This window comes from Culicoides brevitarsis, chromosome 2, assembly GCF_036172545.1.
Source record: "Culicoides brevitarsis isolate CSIRO-B50_1 chromosome 2, AGI_CSIRO_Cbre_v1, whole genome shotgun sequence".
Taxonomy (NCBI): Eukaryota; Metazoa; Arthropoda; class Insecta; order Diptera; family Ceratopogonidae; genus Culicoides; species Culicoides brevitarsis.
In genome coordinates, this window is record NC_087086.1 from 9,408,597 (window position 1) to 9,428,092 (window position 19,496).

Genomic DNA, 19,496 nt, shown 5'->3' on the forward strand with positions numbered 1-19,496 from the left:
TAAATTAGAGCAGATTTCAAGCACCCGGAAAGGTAAATATTTGTTTAAATTTATTTTGCCCATCATATTAGAAAAAAAAATCAAATAAAATTAAAACACGTGCCTCAAAGGTTCATCGTAATATTTCAAGGTAATTTTTGAATATATTTTTAAGCGTGTTCATATTTTACATGTTTAAACATATGTTTTGAAAAGCGATTATACAAACAAATAACAATTTTTCGAACAGTCAAAATAGTTTGAACAATAATTCCAAAATTTAAGCGTGTAAGCTTTGAATCAGTTGCTACGTTAAAAAATTTAAATTTGAAGCTTCAATAAAAAAAAACAGAAAAATTCGAGTTTAATACCGCATTTTTCCTTCGAAATGCGGTAAAAAATTATTTTATTATTTTATTTAATTCTGATTATTTCAGATACTTTTATGCACTGATCAATGAAGGATTTTTTTATTCTGCATCATCTTCTTCATTGTCATCATATTCGTAATAATAATCATATTCTCCAGCTCCGGATTTATTCAATGGAACATTATAAGGATACTCTTTCTCAGTCAAGACATAATACTCTCCATTAGGGATGCAAGTCTTCAAACGAGGTCCAGCGAATTGTCTATCGCCCGGTAATAAATTCGGAGTAATTGTTGAATTTCTGCATTTTGTTTTGTAATGTTTGTGCACAACCTCTTTTGGTACAATCGGGAAGTTAACCGTGAATGTGTTATTGTAGAAGTACGGACAAAGTTCGTGATTCGTTAATCTAGTTGGAACTGTAGCAGGTTGATGGATACCGCAACGACCAAAGTTGATATTCTTCTGACAATATCTCAAATGTGTTCCCCATGCTCTACTGGTATGATAGCAAATAACATTTTTGGCAGCTTTCGGGGCAAGATGAACAGCTTCCGAGTCATTCAAGAATTTTGCTTTGGCAGCATCGCATGAATCGATTCGACCAATTGTGCATGGCGAATAGTTGTAGGCAGCGATGAAGAACAAATGCGACGAGAATCCGTTTCCAAAGAGGAAAGCATCAGCAGGATCGTAACCCATTGTTTCCATTTGCTCGAAAAATTTGATCAAAATTTTTGCGATTTCCATTGTGTGGGTTACCATTGGGAAGTATCCTGATTTAGCGTAAGAACTGAAAGAAGAAAAATATGAAGAAACTTTACCTCGTTTCAAAAATCAAGACATACTCGTAATCGAAGAACATGACACAACCTCCACGGAAATTCAAGAAGCTCTGCACAACATTATCGGTCCACAGTTCTTTTTGAAAGTTCTCTTGCCACGCATGTGAAATAATGGTCCAGTTAGCGGGAGGGGGGCACATTTGCTGGAATGTTGTGTAAGACTCTTCCGTGAACGTAAAGTTGTAATGTGCTCCTTCACTGTTCCATGTGTAGAAAACTACGTTGTTTTCGTAGTCGGAGGCATTGAAGGTAGCGTGAGACGATGCCACAAAAACACCCAGAATTGCTAATAACACTTTGAACAGCATCTTTAAGTTTCGTTTAAAGATCGTTTAAAGACTAACTTTTTTAAGCCAATTACTTCGTTTTTATACTGTCAAAAAATGGCGGTTTAATTGACAAGTAAACAAAGGAAAAATGTGTTTTCGAAAGATCGCAATTTTTTTGACCAATACAAAAAAAAAATAATTTTTTTCAAGCATTTTAACCCTTGAATCATTTTTGTATCGCAAATGAATGAATTCTTACAGTGACTTTATTTCTTTTTTTCTTAATTTTAGAACACCCGAAGTAAGTTTATTTAGTTGTCAATAGTTTAATTTCAATGATGTAAATTCAAATATAAAACGTAAGTACATAAAGTTAAATTTTTTCTGCTAATGAAAATTTTATTTAAAAATTAAATTTAAGCACTTTTAATAATTTATTAACTCCATTCTAAATTCAAAAACAAAGCTAAACATTTTGTCTAACAAATTTATTAAAATGAGCCTACAAAGAACATCTATTAAAATGCAACTGAGAAATCGCAACAAAATGGCGGAAAAAATATTCTGGAAGATGACATAATTGAAATTATTGATGGAAAATCAAACAAAGGAGATGATACCTTCATGGAAAAATTGCTTAGGATTCCGGATGATGCGATTTAGTATGATGCCAATATGGAACTTTGTTAATGAAACGAAGAAAAAAAAGGAAGACGAAGTACTTAACTTAAAAGAATTTTACCATGATACTTTAAACTTGAAGAATACGTACTTGGAACTATCTAAAAAGGTATCATATATCCTATAGTGTATCATATACAAATAATATCTGGAGCTTCAAAAAAGAGCTGAAGTAAAATGCACGTTTCAAATTCCAAAATGGCTAATTCGATCATTTCTGATCCAAGGGTTAAAACATGTACATTTTCACGAAACTTCAAAAATAAGTTGCAGGTGTTCAAACAATAGCTTCATTACTCATACAATGGAGGAAAAACAAATATGGTCAAAAAATACTTATGATTCACGTTCAATTCGAAATTTTTTAAGAAAACGAAACAATTTATTTCCATCATTTTATTCTGACTTTATCAGATTCAATTTTAATGCACCAGGCAATAAAAAAATGCAATATCAATTCGACGATAATATTTTTACTCTGCATCATCATCTTCATTATCATCATACTCATCATTGTAATCGTATTCTCCATCTCCGGAATCGGTCAATGGAACGTTATAAGGGAACTCTTTCTCAGTCAAGACATAATACTCTCCATTAGGGATGCAAGTCTTCAAACGAGGTCCAGCGAATTGTCTGTCGCCCGGTAATAATTCAGGCGTAACTGTCAAATTTCTGCATTTCGTTCTGTAATGTTTGTGCACGGTTTCTTTTGGAACAATTGGGAAGTTAACTGTAAACGTGTTATTGTAGATGTACGGACAGAGCTCATGATTTGTCAATTTGGTTGTAGTAACAGCAGGTTGATGAATACCGCAACGACCAAAGTTGATATTCTTCTGACAATATCTCAAATGTGTTCCCCATGCTCTGCTGGTATGATAGCAAATAACATTTTTGGCAGCTTTCGGGGCAAGATGAACAGCTTCCGAGTCATTCAAGAATTTTGCTTTGGCAGCATCGCATGAATCGATTCGACCAATTGTGCATGGCGAATAGTTGTAGGCAGCAATGAAGAACAAATGCGACGAGAATCCGTTTCCGAAGAGAAAACCATCAGCAGGATCGTAACCCATTGTTTCGAATTGACGGAACAATTTGATTAAAACTTCTCCGATTCCCATGGTATGCGTGACCATAGGGAAATATCCGTATTTAGCATAATTACTGAAAGCAAAAAAAAATTCAAACATTAACTCACAAACCTCGATTGAGAAATCAAGACATACTCATAGTCGAAGAACATGACGCAACCTCCACGGAAATTCAAGAAACTCTGTACAATGTTTTCAGTCCACAATTCTTTTTGCAAATTCTCTTTCCATGCATGGGAGACAATGGTCCAGTTAGATGGCGGAGGGCACATTTGCTGGAATGTTGTATAAGACTCTTCCGTGAACGTAAAGTTGTAATGTGCTCCTTCACTGTTCCATGTGTACATGATTACATTGTTCTCGTAATCAGAGGCGTTGAAGGTAGCGAGTGACGATGCCACACAAACACCTAAAATTGTTATTAAAACCTTAAACAGCATCTTTGAGCTTCTGTTTTAGACTGAAACTTTCAAGCTAATTTCTTCAAATTTATACTGTGAAAAATTGAAGATTTTGTTGCTAAGCAAACAACTTGAAAAATGTGTTTTAGAAAAAATCGGAAATTTTTTAGACAAATTTAAATTTGGTTGTATGTATAAGAGCTATATATAATGTTTTTCGTAAAACGCAAAACTTGACTACAGTTGTTCAAATAGTTTTTGGTACAAACTTCGTTTATCGACACATACGAAGAGAGAAAAATCAAATTCCTTAAGCTTTTTTTCAACTTTTTTAAATTTAAAAAAAACAACAAAATTATTATCGATGAATGAAAAATGCATCCCGTTCTTTATAGTTCTTCGAACTGCGGTTATGCATTCTCAAACCTAACCTCAAAAATTATTCCTTTCAGATTTTTTTTAAATATCTTTCAACTTGTATTCGAGGATTTAATTTTTTAAAAATTTATTCATCGATTCTGTATTTTTCTTTTAATCTAGGACAAAAATATAGATTTTTTTCTTTAAAGAAAATTTTACAAGTATCACGAGATCTAAAGATCATTATTTTTTAAGACTGTTAAATCATGTTCAGATAGAAATGCTTCTTATTTGCAAAAAAACTCATTGAAAGTAGTTAACGAACTCTTTTTGTTATAAATATTTTAATTTAGAAACGGATCTTTTGCACATAACCTCAAAATTTTAAACATAACCAAACTTTTAATACTGATCTTTTCATTTTGTCCGCCATTTTTTATTTAAAACTTTTGATATTAAATACAAGTTTTAATCGTTTTTTTTCAACTTCACCGTAATATTCATTACTTTAAACTTTACTCAGTTGATTACACAGTACAAAGTCGATCTTTTTTTTATTTTTTTTAAAGATCATTTTAATTTTTTTGAAGGATTTCGCGAAAGATCGTATTTTACCTTAACATTCAAAAAAAAATTTATACAAAACTCGAATCTTGTTTGACTTTCAAATTGAGTTTTTTTCTGTTGTTTTGATGAAATCGATTGACGACATTTATTTAATCAGCGATTTACGACATTTATTGATACAATTGTCACCTTTTTAAATAGTAAAAAAACTGAAATATCTTTTTTTTTTGCAAACAAAATTCTTGCGCGTGTATTTTTCGACTCAAAATCGATTTCGATGAAAAAAACAACAACCGTCGACGATTTTGAATGACTTTTATGATTTCGAGATCTAATATTTTTATTTTGTTGTTTTTATGTTCGCATGTTGAATTTTTGTTGTTATTAAAAGCGTAAAATCTGAAAATGTTACAACCGATTTTGCATCAGTTAAAGACCAAAAACGTCATTCTCGCAAGCGGATCGCCTCGAAGACAGGAATTGATCAAGAATTTGGTGCGAAAAGTCATTGTCATTACTTGTTTTTGTATAAAAAATATTTTTTTTATAGGGAGTTGATGTTCAATTGTGCCCTTCGTTGTTCGAAGAAAACTTGGATCCAAAGAATTTTCCAGATTTCGGTGCATTTGTGGAAGAAACTGCTTATCAAAAGGTCTTGGAAGTGCACGAACGTCTCTCGCGAGATGCTAAAAAGCCTGATATCGTCATCGGAGCTGACACAATGGTGACTTTGGGCGACAAACTCTATGGCAAACCCAAAAATGGACCGATGGCATTCCAAATGTTGAGCGAATTAATTGGCAAAAAGCACACAGTGTATACCGGAGTAGCGATAAAATATGGCGAAAAGGTATCCAGGTTCACGGAAAAGACTGATGTGTTCTTTGGCGATGCAACTTCCGCCCAAATTCAAGCTTACGTTGACACAGGAGAACCATTGTAGGTAAAAAAATTTTAAAAATTTCGAATTTTTTTAATTTTTTTTCAATTTTAGAGACAAAGCAGGCGGTTATGGCATCCAAGGTGTCGGCGGATGCCTAATTGAACGCATCGAAGGCGATTATTTCACAGTAGTTGGCTTACCTCTATACCGCTTGTGCACGGAACTCATCAAATTATTTGACTAAAAACTCAACTTTTATTTTTTCAACCATGAAACATAACCAGAAACAACGAAAATTTTGATTATTTTTTAACTTTATGCATTTGTGGCGCCGATAACTTGACTTTTCCCGGGATATTTCTTGCCAGAGTCTCATCTTTGACAGCACGAAGCAAGTCCTTTTCATGCTGCGAACAATTTTTATCACGAACGAATATTTCCAAGGCTGTTTTGGCGGCTTTTCCACGTTTACCTGAACCGGGCGTTAGTTTTACTTTGAACCTAAAAGCAAAAAATTATGAATTTTTTTCAAAAAAAAATTAAAAAAAAAATTTTACTTGTAATTTTGCAACGTTTGATAAGGAGCAACGACCGGAATAGCAAATAGCAACTCATCTTCGGGCACGGGAAGGCCTGTTAAGGTGTCAATCATGTCAACTTCAGCAGCAGCTGGCGTATCATCGAGATCCTCATCCGCGTTATTAGGTTGGGGCTTTTGTCGTTGTTGCTTTTGGTTCGTTTTTGATGAAGATTCGTCCTCGGAATCGACTTCTTCTTCGATTTTTTTGTTGCCAGCCGACTAAAATTAACAAAAATTCTCATAAAATTTAAGAATTTCATCGAAAAAATTTTTTTACCTGTAAAATTTGCATTCTCAGTTGTCGTTCATCCTCATCTTGATCCTTGTACTTCTCCTTAATCTTCTTCAACTTCGATTTTTGTCCTCTTTTTAGTTGATTTCCGCCAGATTTGTCTTGATTCATGCTTTTTTGCTCCTGTTGTTTGCCCTTTTTATCTTTTTTCTCTTGCCGATTCGCTTGTTTCGTTTTTTTGCTCATTTGTTGCTTGATTTTTACCGGTTGCGATGCAATTATCAACTCTTGATCGGCATCTCCTTCACACATACTTAATTTTTCGCGCACTATTTCTTCCGCCAATGCGCTTTCTTGACGTGCAAAGTCATGTTTGATGCTAACTTGCGTATCGGGGAACTCAATTTCTTCATTTTCCGCCTCTTTTTTGTCGGAAATTTCTAATTTTTCGATTTTTTCTTCGGTTTGAGTGATTTCTTCGGTGTCACTTTCCTTCGACAAATCAATTTCCGTGTCGTCTTCTTCTTTGGCAGCATGTGCCAAGTCAGCAGCATCCGCTTTTTCTTCGTCAAAGGTACGAACGCGTCTCTCATTTTTGTGTCGTTCGACGGAGCCTTCCTCAAGTTTGAACAAAAATGACAATCCAAGGATTAAATTGCATGGCGGCAAAAAATTACGTTTTCCGCGGATCATGAAACTTCCGGTAGCGAGATATTCTCCCGTTGGCGCCGTTTTGCTCACTTGATCGCCTTTTACCCAATAAGCGCTTGTTACGATTTTCGCATCCCATGCAACGCTGTAGGAAATTGCCATTGTCCCAGCTTCCAAAAGAGTTTTCGGCGGAACTTCTTCGCCTGTTGGGTTTTTGATGATCACCGACGAGGCACCTTGGATTTCGGCATGAACATAAACGTCATGCGGTTTCATGTAACGTTTTACGATGACTTCGTTCTGTTGCTGATCTCGTCCGCCAATTACGAGATAATTTTCCGAACTTATAAACCAGTAGAATTTCTCAAACCAATACGTTTTTCGGGCTTTTGAGATTTTTGTTTGGGTCCTCAACTGCTTGAGAGCTGTCTGGGTTCGTCTTTCGGCGTTTTTCATCGCTTTTTCGGAAGCATCGATGGTTTTTTTCTCCTTTATCGCGGCACTTCGCTTCATATCGTAGTACTTTCGGGCATTGGCAAAGGCAGAAAGTCCCAAATCGATGTCAATTGTCATCGGTTTCAAGCCATCCTCCTCTCCATCGGACCCCGGATGCGAATAGGGATCCGTTAAACTCAAGGCCACATGATTTATCTCCAATTTCAGTTGTTTAATGGCTTTTGCGACTTCATCTCCGTTCGTTTGCGCCGCTTTAACGAGTTCTTGGATGTCACTCCAGGACATTTGATTCGCCAAAGCGCTGCGAATCGCCAAAATTGCTCGATCCACGAGTTCCTGGTTTCGTGTAATTAATTCTCCTTTCATGATGTCATCTTGTTGCGACTTGGAAAGGTCCTGAACACGCTTGGCATGGTCATCTTTGACATTTGACAGCTTTTTGAGAGCTTCTTTTTCCGTTTGGAACGCTTTATTGTCGATTCGCTGCCCTTCCAGCTCGGAATAGAACTCGTCGATGCTCGCGTCGAACGTGGGCAAACGTTTAAAAGGCTCATTTTCGTATTGCGCGTACAACATTGGCTGATATTCGAGGTTCGTGTAGTAGAATTCGTCCTCGCCTTCTTTCACAATTGGTTTTTGCTCCTTTTTTTGGATCAAAAATCCCTCAGATGGGGTCTCCATTGCTTGTTTTAACAACAAATCCGCGTCGTTGATGGCATTTAGCAGTGAATTTAGGTCATTTTGCATGTCAAAATCCTTCGTCGGGAGTAATTGATCCTTCTTTTTGTTCTTTTTTTGCTTCTTTTTATGTGTTTCGTCGGTTTTTTCATCATTTTCCGCGGAATTTCCTTTGATACGACACAAAATGAGGTCATGTTTGGTCAATACGTGATCAATTAACGATGCGCCATACGGTAAAACGGGGTTCAAAACGGTTCGTAATGAGTCTCCAGCTCTTCCCGCTGCCAGAACTTCCTTCAATTTTTGAACACTTGGCACTCCTTCGTACTGACGAGCCAAATGGAGCGGATATTTCTCTTTTACAGCGAATTTCACGACATCCGAGTCGATGTGATATCGCAAAATGTTCAAAATCATGTACTCGTGATCGCACAAAACGATGTTGCCGCGATCGTACATCTCGACAATGATGTGATATGCGGCCTCGCCTGTGCCGAATTGCAAGTCGATGATTCGATCGACGCCCAGTTGCGATAATTTCTCGAGACGTTTGTTTTTGAGATGTTTTCGCATTTTCATCGTGAAACCGGAAGGCGCGACGCCGTGAGGCCATTCAAAGTTTGTCGTGTGAAAACGGATGCCCGACTCGAGCAAAAGCACGGATTTTTCCTCGTTGCGATGGAAACGGATGAGATACGTTTTGTTGTCCACGTCGTAGATTTGGTTGACTCGCATGCCAACAAGTCTGAAAATTTCGAGGGAATTAGCGGAAAATATGGAAATTTGTGAGGAATTTCTTACCTCTGCAAATCAGTGACTTGGCAAACGATGTCAAATGTGTTGAACCGGGTCTTCATTTTGGTCGAGGAACGAAAATTTGAGCTTTTATTTGAATGATTTCACCAAAAATTGATTAAATATTTTTGAAATTTTTAAAAAAATCGGGCATCAACGCAGAAAAGTGAAGAATTTCTTGATTTTTGACAAAATTTTATCACGTCTTTGTGCAGATTTATTTTTGTTGTGATAAATTTTTGACAGAACAATTTCGATCTCGATTAAAATAATATTAGAATTTGAAATTTTTGTATAAGAAATACGTTAAGAAATTTTTCAAGTCACTTTTCAACCAATTTTTGTTGGGTTTCAAAGCTAAAATTTAATAAATATTCATTCTAAAGTTAATTTCCATTGATATCTGATCGATTTTTGATGAAATAAAAAAAAGTACGATTTTATCATGTGAGGAGCAAAAATCGTACTTTTTTTTTCAAGTCACTTTTCAACCAACTTTTGATGGGTTTCAAAGCTAAAATTGAATAAATATTCATTCTAAAGTTAATTTCCATTGATATCTGATCGATTTTTGATGAAATAAAAAAAAGTACGATTTTATCATGTGAGGAGCAAAAATCGTACTTTTTTTTTCAAGTCACTTTTCAACCAACTTTTGATGGGTTTCAAAGCTAAAATTGAATAAATATTCATTCTAAAGTTAATTTCCATTGATATCTGATCGATTTTTGATGAAATAAAAAAAAGTACGATTTTATCATGTGAGGAGCAAAAATCGTACTTTTTTTTCAAGTCACTTTTCAACCAACTTTTGATGGGTTTCAAAGCTAAAATTTAATAAATATTCATTCTAAAGTTGATTTCCATTGATATTTGATCGATTTTTGATGAAATAAAAAAAAGTACGATTTTATCATATGAGGAGCAAAAATCGTACTTTTTTTTCAAGTCACTTTTCAACCAACTTTTGATGGGTTTCAAAGCTAAAATTTAATAAATATTCATTCTAAAGTTAATTTCCATTGATATCTGATCGATTTTTGATGAAATAAAAAAAAGTACGATTTTATCATGTGAGGAGCAAAAATCGTACTTTTTTTTTTCAAGTCACTTTTCAACCAACTTTTGATGGGTTTCAAAGCTAAAATTTAATAAATATTCATTCTAAAGATGATTTCCATTGATATTTGATCGATTTTTGATGAAATAAAAAAAAGTACGATTTTATCATATGAGGAGCAAAAATCGTACTTTTTTTTCAAGTCACTTTTCAACCAACTTTTGATGGGTTTCAAAGCTAAAATTTAATAAATATTCATTCTAAAGTTAATTTCCATTGATATCTGATCGATTTTTGATGAAATAAAAAAAAGTACGATTTTATCATGTGAGGAGCAAAAATCGTACTTTTTTTTTCAAGTCACTTTTCAACCAACTTTTGATGGGTTTCAAAGCTAAAATTTAAATATTCAATATTTCATTGATATTCTAAAGTTGATTTCCATTGATATCTGATCGATTTTTGATGAAATAAAAAAAAGTACGATTTTATCATATGAGGAGCAAAAAAAGTACGATTTTATCATGTGAGGAGCAAAAATCGTACTTTTTTTTTCAAGTCACTTTTCAACCAACTTTTGATGGGTTTCAAAGCTAAAATTTAATAAATATTCATTCTAAAGTTAATTTCCATTGATATCTGATCGATTTTTGATGAAATAAAAAAAAGTACGATTTTATCATGTGAGGAGCAAAAATCGTACTTTTTTTTTCAAGTCACTTTTCAACCAACTTTTGATGGGTTTCAAAGCTAAAATTTAATAAATATTCATTCTAAAGTTAATTTCCATTGATATCTGATCGATTTTTGATGAAATAAAAAAAAGTACGATTTTATCATGTGAGGAGCAAAAATCGTACTTTTTTTTTCAAGTCACTTTTCAACCAACTTTTGATGGGTTTCAAAGCTAAAATTTAATAAATATTCATTCTAAAGATGATTTCCATTGATATTTGATCGATTTTTGATGAAATAAAAAAAAGTACGATTTTATCATGTGAGGAGCAAAAATCGTACTTTTTTTTTCAAGTCACTTTTCAACCAACTTTTGATGGGTTTCAAAGCTAAAATTTAATAAATATTCATTCTAAAGTTAATTTCCATTGATATTTGATCGATTTTTGATGAAATAAAAAAAAGTACGATTTTATCATGTGAGGAGCAAAAATCGTACTTTTTTTTTCAAGTCACTTTTCAACCAACTTTTGATGGGTTTCAAAGCTAAAATTTAATAAATATTCATTCTAAAGATGATTTCCATTGATATCTGATCGATTTTTGATGAAATAAAAAAAAGTACGATTTTATCATATGAGGAGCAAAAATCGTACTTTTTTTTTCAAGTCACTTTTCAACCAACTTTTGATGGGTTTCAAAGCTAAAATTTAATAAATATTCATTCTAAAGATGATTTCCATTGATATTTGATCGATTTTTGATGAAATAAAAAAAAGTACGATTTTATCATATGAGGAGCAAAAATCGTACTTTTTTTTTCAAGTCACTTTTCAACCAACTTTTGATGGGTTTCAAAGCTAAAATTTAATAAATATTCATTCTAAAGATGATTTCCATTGATATTTGATCGATTTTTGATGAAATAAAAAAAAGTACGATTTTATCATGTGAGGAGCAAAAATCGTACTTTTTTTTTCAAGTCACTTTTCAACCAACTTTTGATGGGTTTCAAAGCTAAAAGTTAATAAATATTCATTCTAAAGATGATTTCCATTGATATTTGATCGATTTTTGATGAAATAAAAAAAAGTACGATTTTATCATATGAGGAGCAAAAATCGTACTTTTTTTTCAAGTCACTTTTCAACCAACTTTTGATGGGTTTCAAAGCTAAAATTTAATAAATATTCATTCTAAAGTCGATTTCTATTGCTATCTGATCGATTTTTGATGAAATAAAAAAAAGTACGATTTTATCATGTGAGGAGCAAAAATCGTACTTTTTTTTTCAAGTCACTTTTCAACCAACTTTTGATGGGTTTCAAAGCTAAAATTTAATAAATATTCATTCTAAAGATGATTTCCATTGATATCTGATCGATTTTTGATGAAATAAAAAAAAGTACGATTTTATCATATGAGAAGCAAAAATCGTACTTTTTTTCTCAAGTCAATTTTCAACCAACTTTTGATGGGTTTCAAAGCTAAAATTTAATAAATATTCATTCTAAAGATGATTTCCATCAAAATCTTCTTAATTTTTGAAGAAATAAAAAAAAGTACGATTTTATCATATGAGGAGCAAAAATCGTACTTTTTTTTCAAGTTACTTTTCAACCAACTTTTGATGGGTTTTAAAGCTAAAAGTTAATAAATATTCATTCTAAAGATGCAAAAGAGTTCAGAACGACTTGGATGAAATTTAAATAATTAGATTTTTTTTAGTTCATAAATCATCATTTTCTTTATTTTAAATATTTTTCCTTAACTCTATAGTACAGTAAAATACAGTTTTATTGTTTATTTAATGATAGATTTTATAAATTTTTATATATTATATCATATAATTTATATCAATAGATTACACAGCATGATTTTTATTGTTTGTTCAAGATATTTTTTAGATTAAATTTTTTAAATTTATTAGTACAGAAGTCATTTTCAGGTCTTTTTTCTTCATTATCAAAAAAAAATGTCGATTAAATTAAATTTTTAACAAAAAAAAAAAAAAATTATCGAAAAATGAGAATGTTTCGTTTTGGAATATTTTAAGAGACTTTTTCTCTTTACAAAAAAAAAATATTTTAAATTATTTTTATTTTTTTTAAATAAAAGCAAGCTGCTTTGAATTAACTGGTGCTTTTTTTTCAAAAAAACAAAAAAAAAAATGCAAACTTTAAACTTAACAATAATATTGAGGAATTTCAAATTATTTATAGAGAGACTCTTTTTTTTGGTTCTCTCCTACCTGAAGAAATTTTAGCACAGAAATTGAAAAATTGTGATGTTGCCATTACTGAAGTTCCTTCAATGCGATCAATGAATTCCGCAGGAAGTCGTATTGGGCTTTTGCGTGTTTCACCTCCAATTCGGCAAGTTCAACCAAGCTGCATTAAAAAAAAATTAAAAAAAAATTTTTAATAAAAATTTTTGTTTGAATTAGCAAAAAAGCGATTTTCAAATTTTTAACGGTCATTTTTTGAATTGACATTTACAAATTTTCGATGAAAAATGTCACTTTTTAGATAATTTAAGATGAAAAAAGCTACTTACGATTTCTTAAAAGCACCAACTCGTCTAGTTTTGAAGCTAACTAACTCGTGTTTCCCTCGCGATGACATCGATTCAAATTTCTCGCAAGCTAATGTTTGAGCAGCTTCCGCCTAAAAATGTTTAAAAAAAATATTTTTTAAAAAAATGTCATAAAAATAATATTTTAAATTAAAATGCATCACAAACTACTAAAAAAAATGGGAAAAAGTCAACCTCTGTTTGATAACATGAGATGCAGATAATAAATTTCTCAATAATGATTTAGAACAAACAACGTCTGACAGTTACGAGATTAAGATAAATATCGTTAAAACAAGCAAAAGCAAGATTTCAGTCGCAAATCGCATCAAGAACGGAGCAAAACGATGTCTGGATCGCTCAAACGACAATATTTGGCGTCATTTTGTGGTAAATTTCCATTTTTCCTCAAAAAAATCTCTTTTAACTTTTTTTTCAGCTATCATCATGATGCTCGCTAACGGCGCATGTTGCGGATGGACTTCACCCAGTTTCCCAATTTTGCAATCTGATGCAACTCCGCTTCACGGGGGTCCTTTAACGAACGAACAAATGTCATGGATCGGAGCTTTGATGTCTCCCGGAGGTCTTGTAGGCACAATTCTCTACGGATGGATGTGCGACAAATTCGGAAGACGAATTTCCGGCTTTACAATTACCATTCCTCACATTGCAAGTTGGATTTTCATCATTATCGCGCAGTATCCGTACCATTTGCTCATCGCGAGATTCCTTGCGGGCTTTGCTGGCGGCGGCACATTCATCGTTGTCCCAATTTACATTTCGGAGATCACGGAGCCGCGAGTTCGGGGTCTTATGGGATCGATGTGTGTCCTTTCGTGCAATATTGGGATCTTTTTGGCGTACATTGTGGGCGATTTTTTACCTCCTTTGGTCACTCCTTGGGTATTTTTACCGTTGTCGGCGATTTTTTTGGTTGGATTTACGTTTTTGCCGGAAACACCGATTTTTCTCATGAAAAATAACCGACTTGAGGAAGCGGAGAAGGCTTTGAGGTTTTATAGGGGAATTCCAGCGTCGGGGACTACGGCTTCGTTCATCAAGGAAATGACGTCGTTACGAAGGACGAGTGACGAGAAGCTGGAAAAACCCAAAAAATTGGAGTTTAAGGACTTTGGTAAGAAATTTTTTGATAAAATTTCAATTTTTTTTCACTAAAATTTTTTTTAGGAACGCCCGTTGCTCGTCGCGCCTTGACTATCGGAATAGGTCTCGTAATTTTGAATCAATTTTCCGGATGTTTCGCCATGATCAACTACACGGCAACAATATTCGACAAAGCTGGATCGACCTTTTCGCCAAATTTTTCGGCGATAATTGTTGCTTTCATCCAAATTTGTGGCAGTTATTGCTCGACATTGCTCGTTGAACGTGCAGGACGTAAAATTTTGATGGTTACGTCAGCTTCGGGGATCAGCATTGGTCTTTCCATTATGGCAGTTTATTGTTATTTTGACTCCATTCCGTCAATGGATCTCAAAAATATCAATTTTCTTCCGTTAATCACCTTTTCCGCCGTGATTTTTCTCTCAAACTTGGGTGTCTCGAATTTACCGTTCCCCATAATGGCGGAAATTTTTCCGACAAACATCAAAACTGCAGCAACTACGATTTGTATGGTCCTTTTGAACGTCTGTGCCTTCATCGCCATCAAATGTTTGCCAACTTTCATCGATTTATTTGCAATGCACGGGACTTTGACGATTTTTTCGACTTGCAGTTTGCTTGGAACGGCGTTTTTGATCATTTATTTGCCCGAAACTAAGGGAAAAACCTTCGACGAGATCAGGATTTTGCTTGAAAAATAACTGGTGCATGCAAAAAATCAACAGTGCTCATGCAAAAAATACAAAAAAAAAAAGGGAAATAAAATTTTAGCAAGCTTCAAACACACTAAACACTGACCTCTTGAACTTCCAATGGCTGCTCAAAGTGATTTTTTTATCATTTTTTTTTTAAAGACAAGTAAAAAAGTGCGCGACGGACAAAAATAAAAGAATTCAGAATTAGAATGTGTGAATGAGCGTGAATTAGTCACAAAAAACGGGAAATTGGGGAAATTTTAGGAGAAACTTACCGCATGAACGTCTTTGTTTTTAGCACGCGCCTTTTCAAGATTTCGATTTGCTGCCTCGTAAGCTGCCAAACATCGCAATCGGCGGATTAGCAATGCCTTAGCTGCGTGACTGTCGTGTTGATAGTACCGCAAAGTGTCGCCCAGTTTGAGGTCTTGATCGCTCGCAACGCGACATTCCATGTTCTGAAGGGAGAATTTCGTTTTAAAAAGGTAAAAAAAAATTTTTGTAGGTAAGTAAAACTTTTTAAAAATGTTTTTTTGAAACGAAAAATTTTAAATTAATTTTTTTAATTTTTTATAAAAAATTTTTATATTAAATTGAATATTTGAAAGAAATTTAGAATTTTTAATGAAAATTATTACCATTTTTTGATAAAAAAAAAAAAAATAATAAATTTCTAAAGAATTTAAATTTTTTTATCTTTTTTTTTATTAAATTTCCATAAAATTATGTAAAAAAAAATATAAAATATGACGAAAAATAAAAATTTTCGCAAATTTTAAATTTTCAAATTAAAAAAAAATTAATATAAAAATTTTTAAAATTTTTTACTGATGAAAAAATTTAAAAAAAAAATTAAATTAAAAATTTTTTATTTTCATAAAAAAAAATAAAAGAAATTAAAAAATATATCAAAAATTACGAAAAGTATATTTTTATTTTTGAAAATTAAAACAAAAAACAAATTATTTTCTTTAAAAATATAATTTTTGAAAAATAAAAAAAAAAATAAAATTTTAAATTATTTTAACGAAATTTTAACGAAGATTTTAAAAATTTTTCAGAAAAAATTAAAAAAATTTTTTTTTAGTTTTTTTTTATTTAAGGCCGCTCCAAATGAAAAAAATATTTTAAATTCGAAAATAATGGGGCAAAATAAAAAAAAAAAGTTAAAAATTTCATGAAAAATTATGGTGTATTTTGATAATTTTTCAAGAAATTTCTAAGAAAATTTTTCAATTTTTAATAATTTTTGTATTCAAAATCGTATTTCGACATAAAATTTTTCAAAAAAAAGTTTGACAGTATTTTTAGGACATTAATTTTTTCAATTTAAATTAAATTTTTTTAAAATCAATTTTAAATACACAAATATCAATGTAAAGAACTCAAAACAACAAAAATATTGATCAAAAATCAAAAATTTTTAAAAAATTTGCCATTTTGTATGAAAATAAGTATTTCAAATTTTTTTATTTTTTTTGCCCCCCCCCATTTTTATTTCAAAAATTTTGGACAAAACTATTGAGTTTTATTTGGAGCGGCCTAAATTCAAAAAAAAAAATTTTATTCAAAAAAAATGATAAATTTAAAAAATTAAAAAAAAATTCTTAAAATTTAAAATAAATAAATTTTAAATTTAATTTAAAAGAATGTCGAAAAGAAAAAATCGATCAGTATAAAAATTTGAATATTTTTTTAAAAATTGCTTTGAAAATTAACTAAAGTGAAACATTTTCGAAAATTGCACTTGCCTCAAAAGTAAAAATAAAAAACTCACCCGAATTTTCTCAAAAATCTCCGCCGTTTTCGCGAGATACTTTTCCAAGCTGCCCCTCTCGTGCGTCGACAATTGAACAAGGCATTGTGAGATTTTCAGATGGCAATCAGCGACTTCCTTATGTTTCTTCGTCATTTTTTCCGTGCGTCCCGCTGCTTCTTTCAAATGCCCATTATACTCGCCCAAAAATTGCAGTTCCGTCTCGAAGAAGTCATTAACATCGCGCACTGTCGCCCCCAGATAAACCTCATCCGTGGCTTTGCTGAAACTCCGTACGAAGCCTCCGAAGAGATCGAGCTTCTTCTTTGGCTTTGCACACAAATCCTGATCGTATTCGAGGAAAACTTTCAGATGCGAATCCAAACGGAACACGGGATGACTCGCTAAACGCGTGAGAAAAACTTCGTGCATCGCAACAGTTTTCTTAAAAGTCGCCAAATATTCCGCTTCCAGCTCTTGTTTCATCTTTTTGAACTCTTCCTTCGTCATATTGCCTTCTCCTTCGCCCAGGCGTTGCAATTTTTCGCGTGACGCATCAAAATCCGGTCTTGGCGGACACGGCGGAATGATGTAACCTGCATATTCCTCGTTTTCCTCGAAACGATCGTGCAGCCAGACAAATTCCTCGTGTTGTCGCACCACTAAAAAGTCAGTTTTCGCATAACCGGGCAGCGTTGTTCTCGTATGGACGGTAAATTTGACGCGATCTTTCTCCGATAACGCATCGGAAATGTCAACGAGGAGACAATTTTCCGCCGTCACCACTTCCGTTGTTGGCGTTGTCGTGATTTCGACGGTATTCATGTTGTCCGAATTCTTCGAAGTCCCCTTCTGACCCTCAGTTGACTCGTTATTTGCCTCTGGAGCGGGTTGTGACGCCGAATTTTCGTCATTTTGCGTCTCTGGCAGCTCAGCGTGATTCGTGGGACTTTCACTATCAGCTCCATCCTTGAAAAAAGAGAATTAAATTGAATTATTTTTATGAGTCACGATATGCAAAGTTATTCCGACACACAAATTAATGCATAGCGACACATATGTCACACAGCAAAATAGCGATAAACTTTCGGAATTCAATTGAAACGAACCGTAGCTGATAAAAATTCATCAGAAAAAAAATAATTTCTCAAAAAAATTTTTTTTTTCTTTCACAGAATGACGAAATGAGGGCGATTTCAATCAAGAACCCGCAGGAAGTTCAATAATTTACCAATAAATTCAATTAGAGGTGCCAACTCTGAACCGCTATCAAGGGAATTTTCGATGGATTTTTGCACTTACCATCATCTTGAGGCTCTTCCTGAGTGACTTTCAGTACGGAAAACGATCGAAAGGCAAAATTTTGCTGCTAAAAAGTCTCAAAACTACGAAATTTCACCTTTTTCTGCGGAACTATTTGTTTTAAATTACGATGATTATCAAAAGTAGAAATGTCAAATGCGATAATTTCGATCTCGAAGTCGATTCGATGGCATGGAGGACAAGCCTGGTGTAATTTGAAATTATCACAATTGCACTGAACGTTAATTTTTTCATGTTAAAAGTGAATTTTTCGATAAATGGGCGGATTTCTTATCAAAAGTGATTCATTTTGCAGAGGCGTTTTAAGAAAAATTATAAAATTTCGATCTCGATCGGTTTAAATATTTAAAAAAATTTCTTAAAAATCAAGAAATTTTAGAAAACTTACCATTTGAGTACCGTTCGATGCCTCTTCCTCTACAGAAACGTTGAAATATTTGTTGATATCGACTTTCTCGAACATATCTTCGGCAAAGGGGCGATCAGTTTCCAGCAAATTTCCGACAGTACAGTCATTTTCCTCCTTGTTGATGAGATTTTTGATGGTTAATTTTCGCACAAGGCCACTCATGGCAATTTTTTTCGCGGAAGATGCTTCGTTGAGTATGAATTTCAGTCTTTTTGATCACTTTTGGCGAGTTTTGAGGCAGCTGTTTACTTACGAACTAACAACTAAGCTAAAGATTTATGAATTTAGTGCAGTTTTTATCTCGTAAAGTTGTAAATAAAGAGATCAAGCGATGATCGTCACTAATCTTGTCTGATTTGCTTCAATGTTTTCTTACGAGTCGAGCACATCACACAGAAAAAAAATTGTAAATAAACAAAATTACTATAATCATCTCTCAGTGTGTCAAGCTCTCTACTTTTTGATGTAGCGACGCACGATAGCGATCTGTATGGCACACATACGGACGAAAGAAAGAGTTTTTGTTTAACAAATGAGTAGTCAGTTGTACAGATGTGTGTTTTTTGCTTTGATATTTATGCTGTTTGACACGCGAATTAGCGTTTGATGGAGGTTTTTGGCATCTTTAGGTGAAAATTTCATTGATTTGCTACAAAGATAATTTTTTTCTTATACAAAAATTAAAATTTTTTTTAAAAAAATTATTTATTTGATGGTTTTTGAGCTTGAAATTGATCAAGAATTACTAAAAAATTTCTTTGGAAGTCTTTTTGATGGTTCTTAAGCTCTCAAAATAAAAATTACGTACGTTCCAAAGACATTTTCTATGACTTTTGTTCAATTTCAAGCTTAAAAACCATCTCTCAAAACAAAAATTACGTTCTTCAAAAAATTTTCAAGCTTAAGACATCCAAGGGCAAGTTTTCAAACTTTTGTTCAATTATTATAAAATGGGCCTTCAAAATAAAAATTACGTATTTTTTACGTATTTTTTATTTTTCAATTTTCAAGCTTAAGACCCATCAAAAAGA

At 32.9% G+C, this 19,496-nt stretch overlaps 6 protein-coding genes across 8 annotated transcripts; 2 read left to right on the top strand and 4 right to left on the bottom strand.

Moving 5' to 3' along the window:
• Positions 1-432: 432 nt before the first annotated feature.
• LOC134828469 (uncharacterized) lies at positions 433-1,503 on the bottom strand. The gene is made up of 2 exons (XM_063841447.1): positions 1,199-1,503; positions 433-1,143 (listed from the first exon to the last, which is right to left on the bottom strand). The coding sequence occupies exons 1-2, from the start codon at positions 1,501-1,503 to the stop codon at positions 450-452; spliced, it is 999 nt and encodes a 332-aa protein (XP_063697517.1). The 3' UTR covers positions 433-449.
• Positions 1,504-2,618: 1,115 nt separating this feature from the next.
• On the bottom strand, positions 2,619-3,679 carry LOC134828470 (uncharacterized). The gene is made up of 2 exons (XM_063841449.1): positions 3,375-3,679; positions 2,619-3,312 (listed from the first exon to the last, which is right to left on the bottom strand). Exons 1-2 carry the CDS (start codon positions 3,677-3,679, stop codon positions 2,619-2,621), a joined length of 999 nt encoding a protein of 332 aa, XP_063697519.1.
• Positions 3,680-4,922: 1,243 nt separating this feature from the next.
• LOC134830492 (dTTP/UTP pyrophosphatase) lies at positions 4,923-5,768 on the top strand. The gene is made up of 3 exons (XM_063843995.1): positions 4,923-5,062; positions 5,118-5,506; positions 5,562-5,768. Exons 1-3 carry the CDS (start codon positions 4,973-4,975, stop codon positions 5,692-5,694), a joined length of 612 nt encoding a protein of 203 aa, XP_063700065.1. The 5' UTR covers positions 4,923-4,972; the 3' UTR covers positions 5,695-5,768.
• On the bottom strand, positions 5,753-9,046 carry LOC134830491 (ribosome quality control complex subunit NEMF homolog). Its single transcript, XM_063843994.1, has 4 exons — positions 8,852-9,046; positions 6,308-8,795; positions 6,008-6,249; positions 5,753-5,951 (listed from the first exon to the last, which is right to left on the bottom strand). Exons 1-4 carry the CDS (start codon positions 8,905-8,907, stop codon positions 5,753-5,755), a joined length of 2,985 nt encoding a protein of 994 aa, XP_063700064.1. The 5' UTR covers positions 8,908-9,046.
• A 3,415-nt stretch (positions 9,047-12,461) lies between these two features.
• On the bottom strand, positions 12,462-18,831 carry LOC134830593 (sorting nexin-6). Of its 3 annotated transcripts, none has more exons than XM_063844129.1 (6): positions 18,445-18,831; positions 16,755-17,702; positions 15,253-15,435; positions 15,081-15,098; positions 13,137-13,246; positions 12,462-12,970 (listed from the first exon to the last, which is right to left on the bottom strand). In XM_063844129.1, the coding sequence occupies exons 1-6, from the start codon at positions 18,625-18,627 to the stop codon at positions 12,877-12,879; spliced, it is 1,536 nt and encodes a 511-aa protein (XP_063700199.1). In that variant the 5' UTR covers positions 18,628-18,831; the 3' UTR covers positions 12,462-12,876. The 3 variants fall into 3 exon arrangements, with proteins under 3 accessions (XP_063700199.1, XP_063700201.1, XP_063700200.1); XM_063844131.1 differs by lacking the exon at positions 18,445-18,831 and adding an exon at positions 18,036-18,172; XM_063844130.1 differs by lacking the exon at positions 15,081-15,098.
• Positions 13,487-15,090, top strand: LOC134830594 (facilitated trehalose transporter Tret1-like). Its single transcript, XM_063844132.1, has 3 exons — positions 13,487-13,544; positions 13,594-14,292; positions 14,346-15,090. The coding sequence occupies exons 1-3, from the start codon at positions 13,502-13,504 to the stop codon at positions 14,981-14,983; spliced, it is 1,380 nt and encodes a 459-aa protein (XP_063700202.1). The 5' UTR covers positions 13,487-13,501; the 3' UTR covers positions 14,984-15,090.
• Positions 18,832-19,496: the final 665 nt, after the last annotated feature.

Excerpts from the sequence above, each read along its gene's own strand:
- LOC134830593 (XM_063844129.1), bottom strand. The coding sequence starts at position 18,627 with ATGAGTGGCCTTGTGCGAAAATTAACCATCAAAAATCTCATCAACAAG. Across the intron at positions 17,703-18,444 it reads CATCGAACGGTACTCAAATG|GATGGAGCTGATAGTGAAAG; the intron begins GTAAGTTTTCTA and ends TCTTTTTTCAAG. Across the intron at positions 12,971-13,136 it reads GTTGGTGCTTTTAAGAAATC|CTTGGTTGAACTTGCCGAAT; the intron begins GTAAGTAGCTTT and ends TTTTTAATGCAG.
- LOC134830594 (XM_063844132.1), top strand. The coding sequence starts at position 13,502 with ATGTCTGGATCGCTCAAACGACAATATTTGGCGTCATTTTGTG. Across the intron at positions 13,545-13,593 it reads ATATTTGGCGTCATTTTGTG|CTATCATCATGATGCTCGCT; the intron begins GTAAATTTCCAT and ends CTTTTTTTTCAG. Across the intron at positions 14,293-14,345 it reads ATTGGAGTTTAAGGACTTTG|GAACGCCCGTTGCTCGTCGC; the intron begins GTAAGAAATTTT and ends AATTTTTTTTAG.
- LOC134830492 (XM_063843995.1), top strand. The coding sequence starts at position 4,973 with ATGTTACAACCGATTTTGCATCAGTTAAAGACCAAAAACGTCATTCTC. Across the intron at positions 5,063-5,117 it reads AGGAATTGATCAAGAATTTG|GGAGTTGATGTTCAATTGTG; the intron begins GTGCGAAAAGTC and ends TTTTTTTTATAG. Across the intron at positions 5,507-5,561 it reads GTTGACACAGGAGAACCATT|AGACAAAGCAGGCGGTTATG; the intron begins GTAGGTAAAAAA and ends TTTCAATTTTAG.
- LOC134828470 (XM_063841449.1), bottom strand. The coding sequence starts at position 3,679 with ATGCTGTTTAAGGTTTTAATAACAATTTTAGGTGTTTGTGTGGCATCG. Across the intron at positions 3,313-3,374 it reads GTCATGTTCTTCGACTATGA|TAATTATGCTAAATACGGAT; the intron begins GTATGTCTTGAT and ends TTTTGCTTTCAG.
- LOC134830491 (XM_063843994.1), bottom strand. The coding sequence starts at position 8,907 with ATGAAGACCCGGTTCAACACATTTGACATCGTTTGCCAAGTCACTGAT. Across the intron at positions 8,796-8,851 it reads CAAGTCACTGATTTGCAGAG|ACTTGTTGGCATGCGAGTCA; the intron begins GTAAGAAATTCC and ends CGAAATTTTCAG. Across the intron at positions 6,250-6,307 it reads TGAGAATGCAAATTTTACAG|TCGGCTGGCAACAAAAAAAT; the intron begins GTAAAAAAATTT and ends TGTTAATTTTAG.
- LOC134828469 (XM_063841447.1), bottom strand. The coding sequence starts at position 1,503 with ATGCTGTTCAAAGTGTTATTAGCAATTCTGGGTGTTTTTGTGGCATCG. Across the intron at positions 1,144-1,198 it reads GTCATGTTCTTCGATTACGA|TTCTTACGCTAAATCAGGAT; the intron begins GTATGTCTTGAT and ends TTCTTCTTTCAG.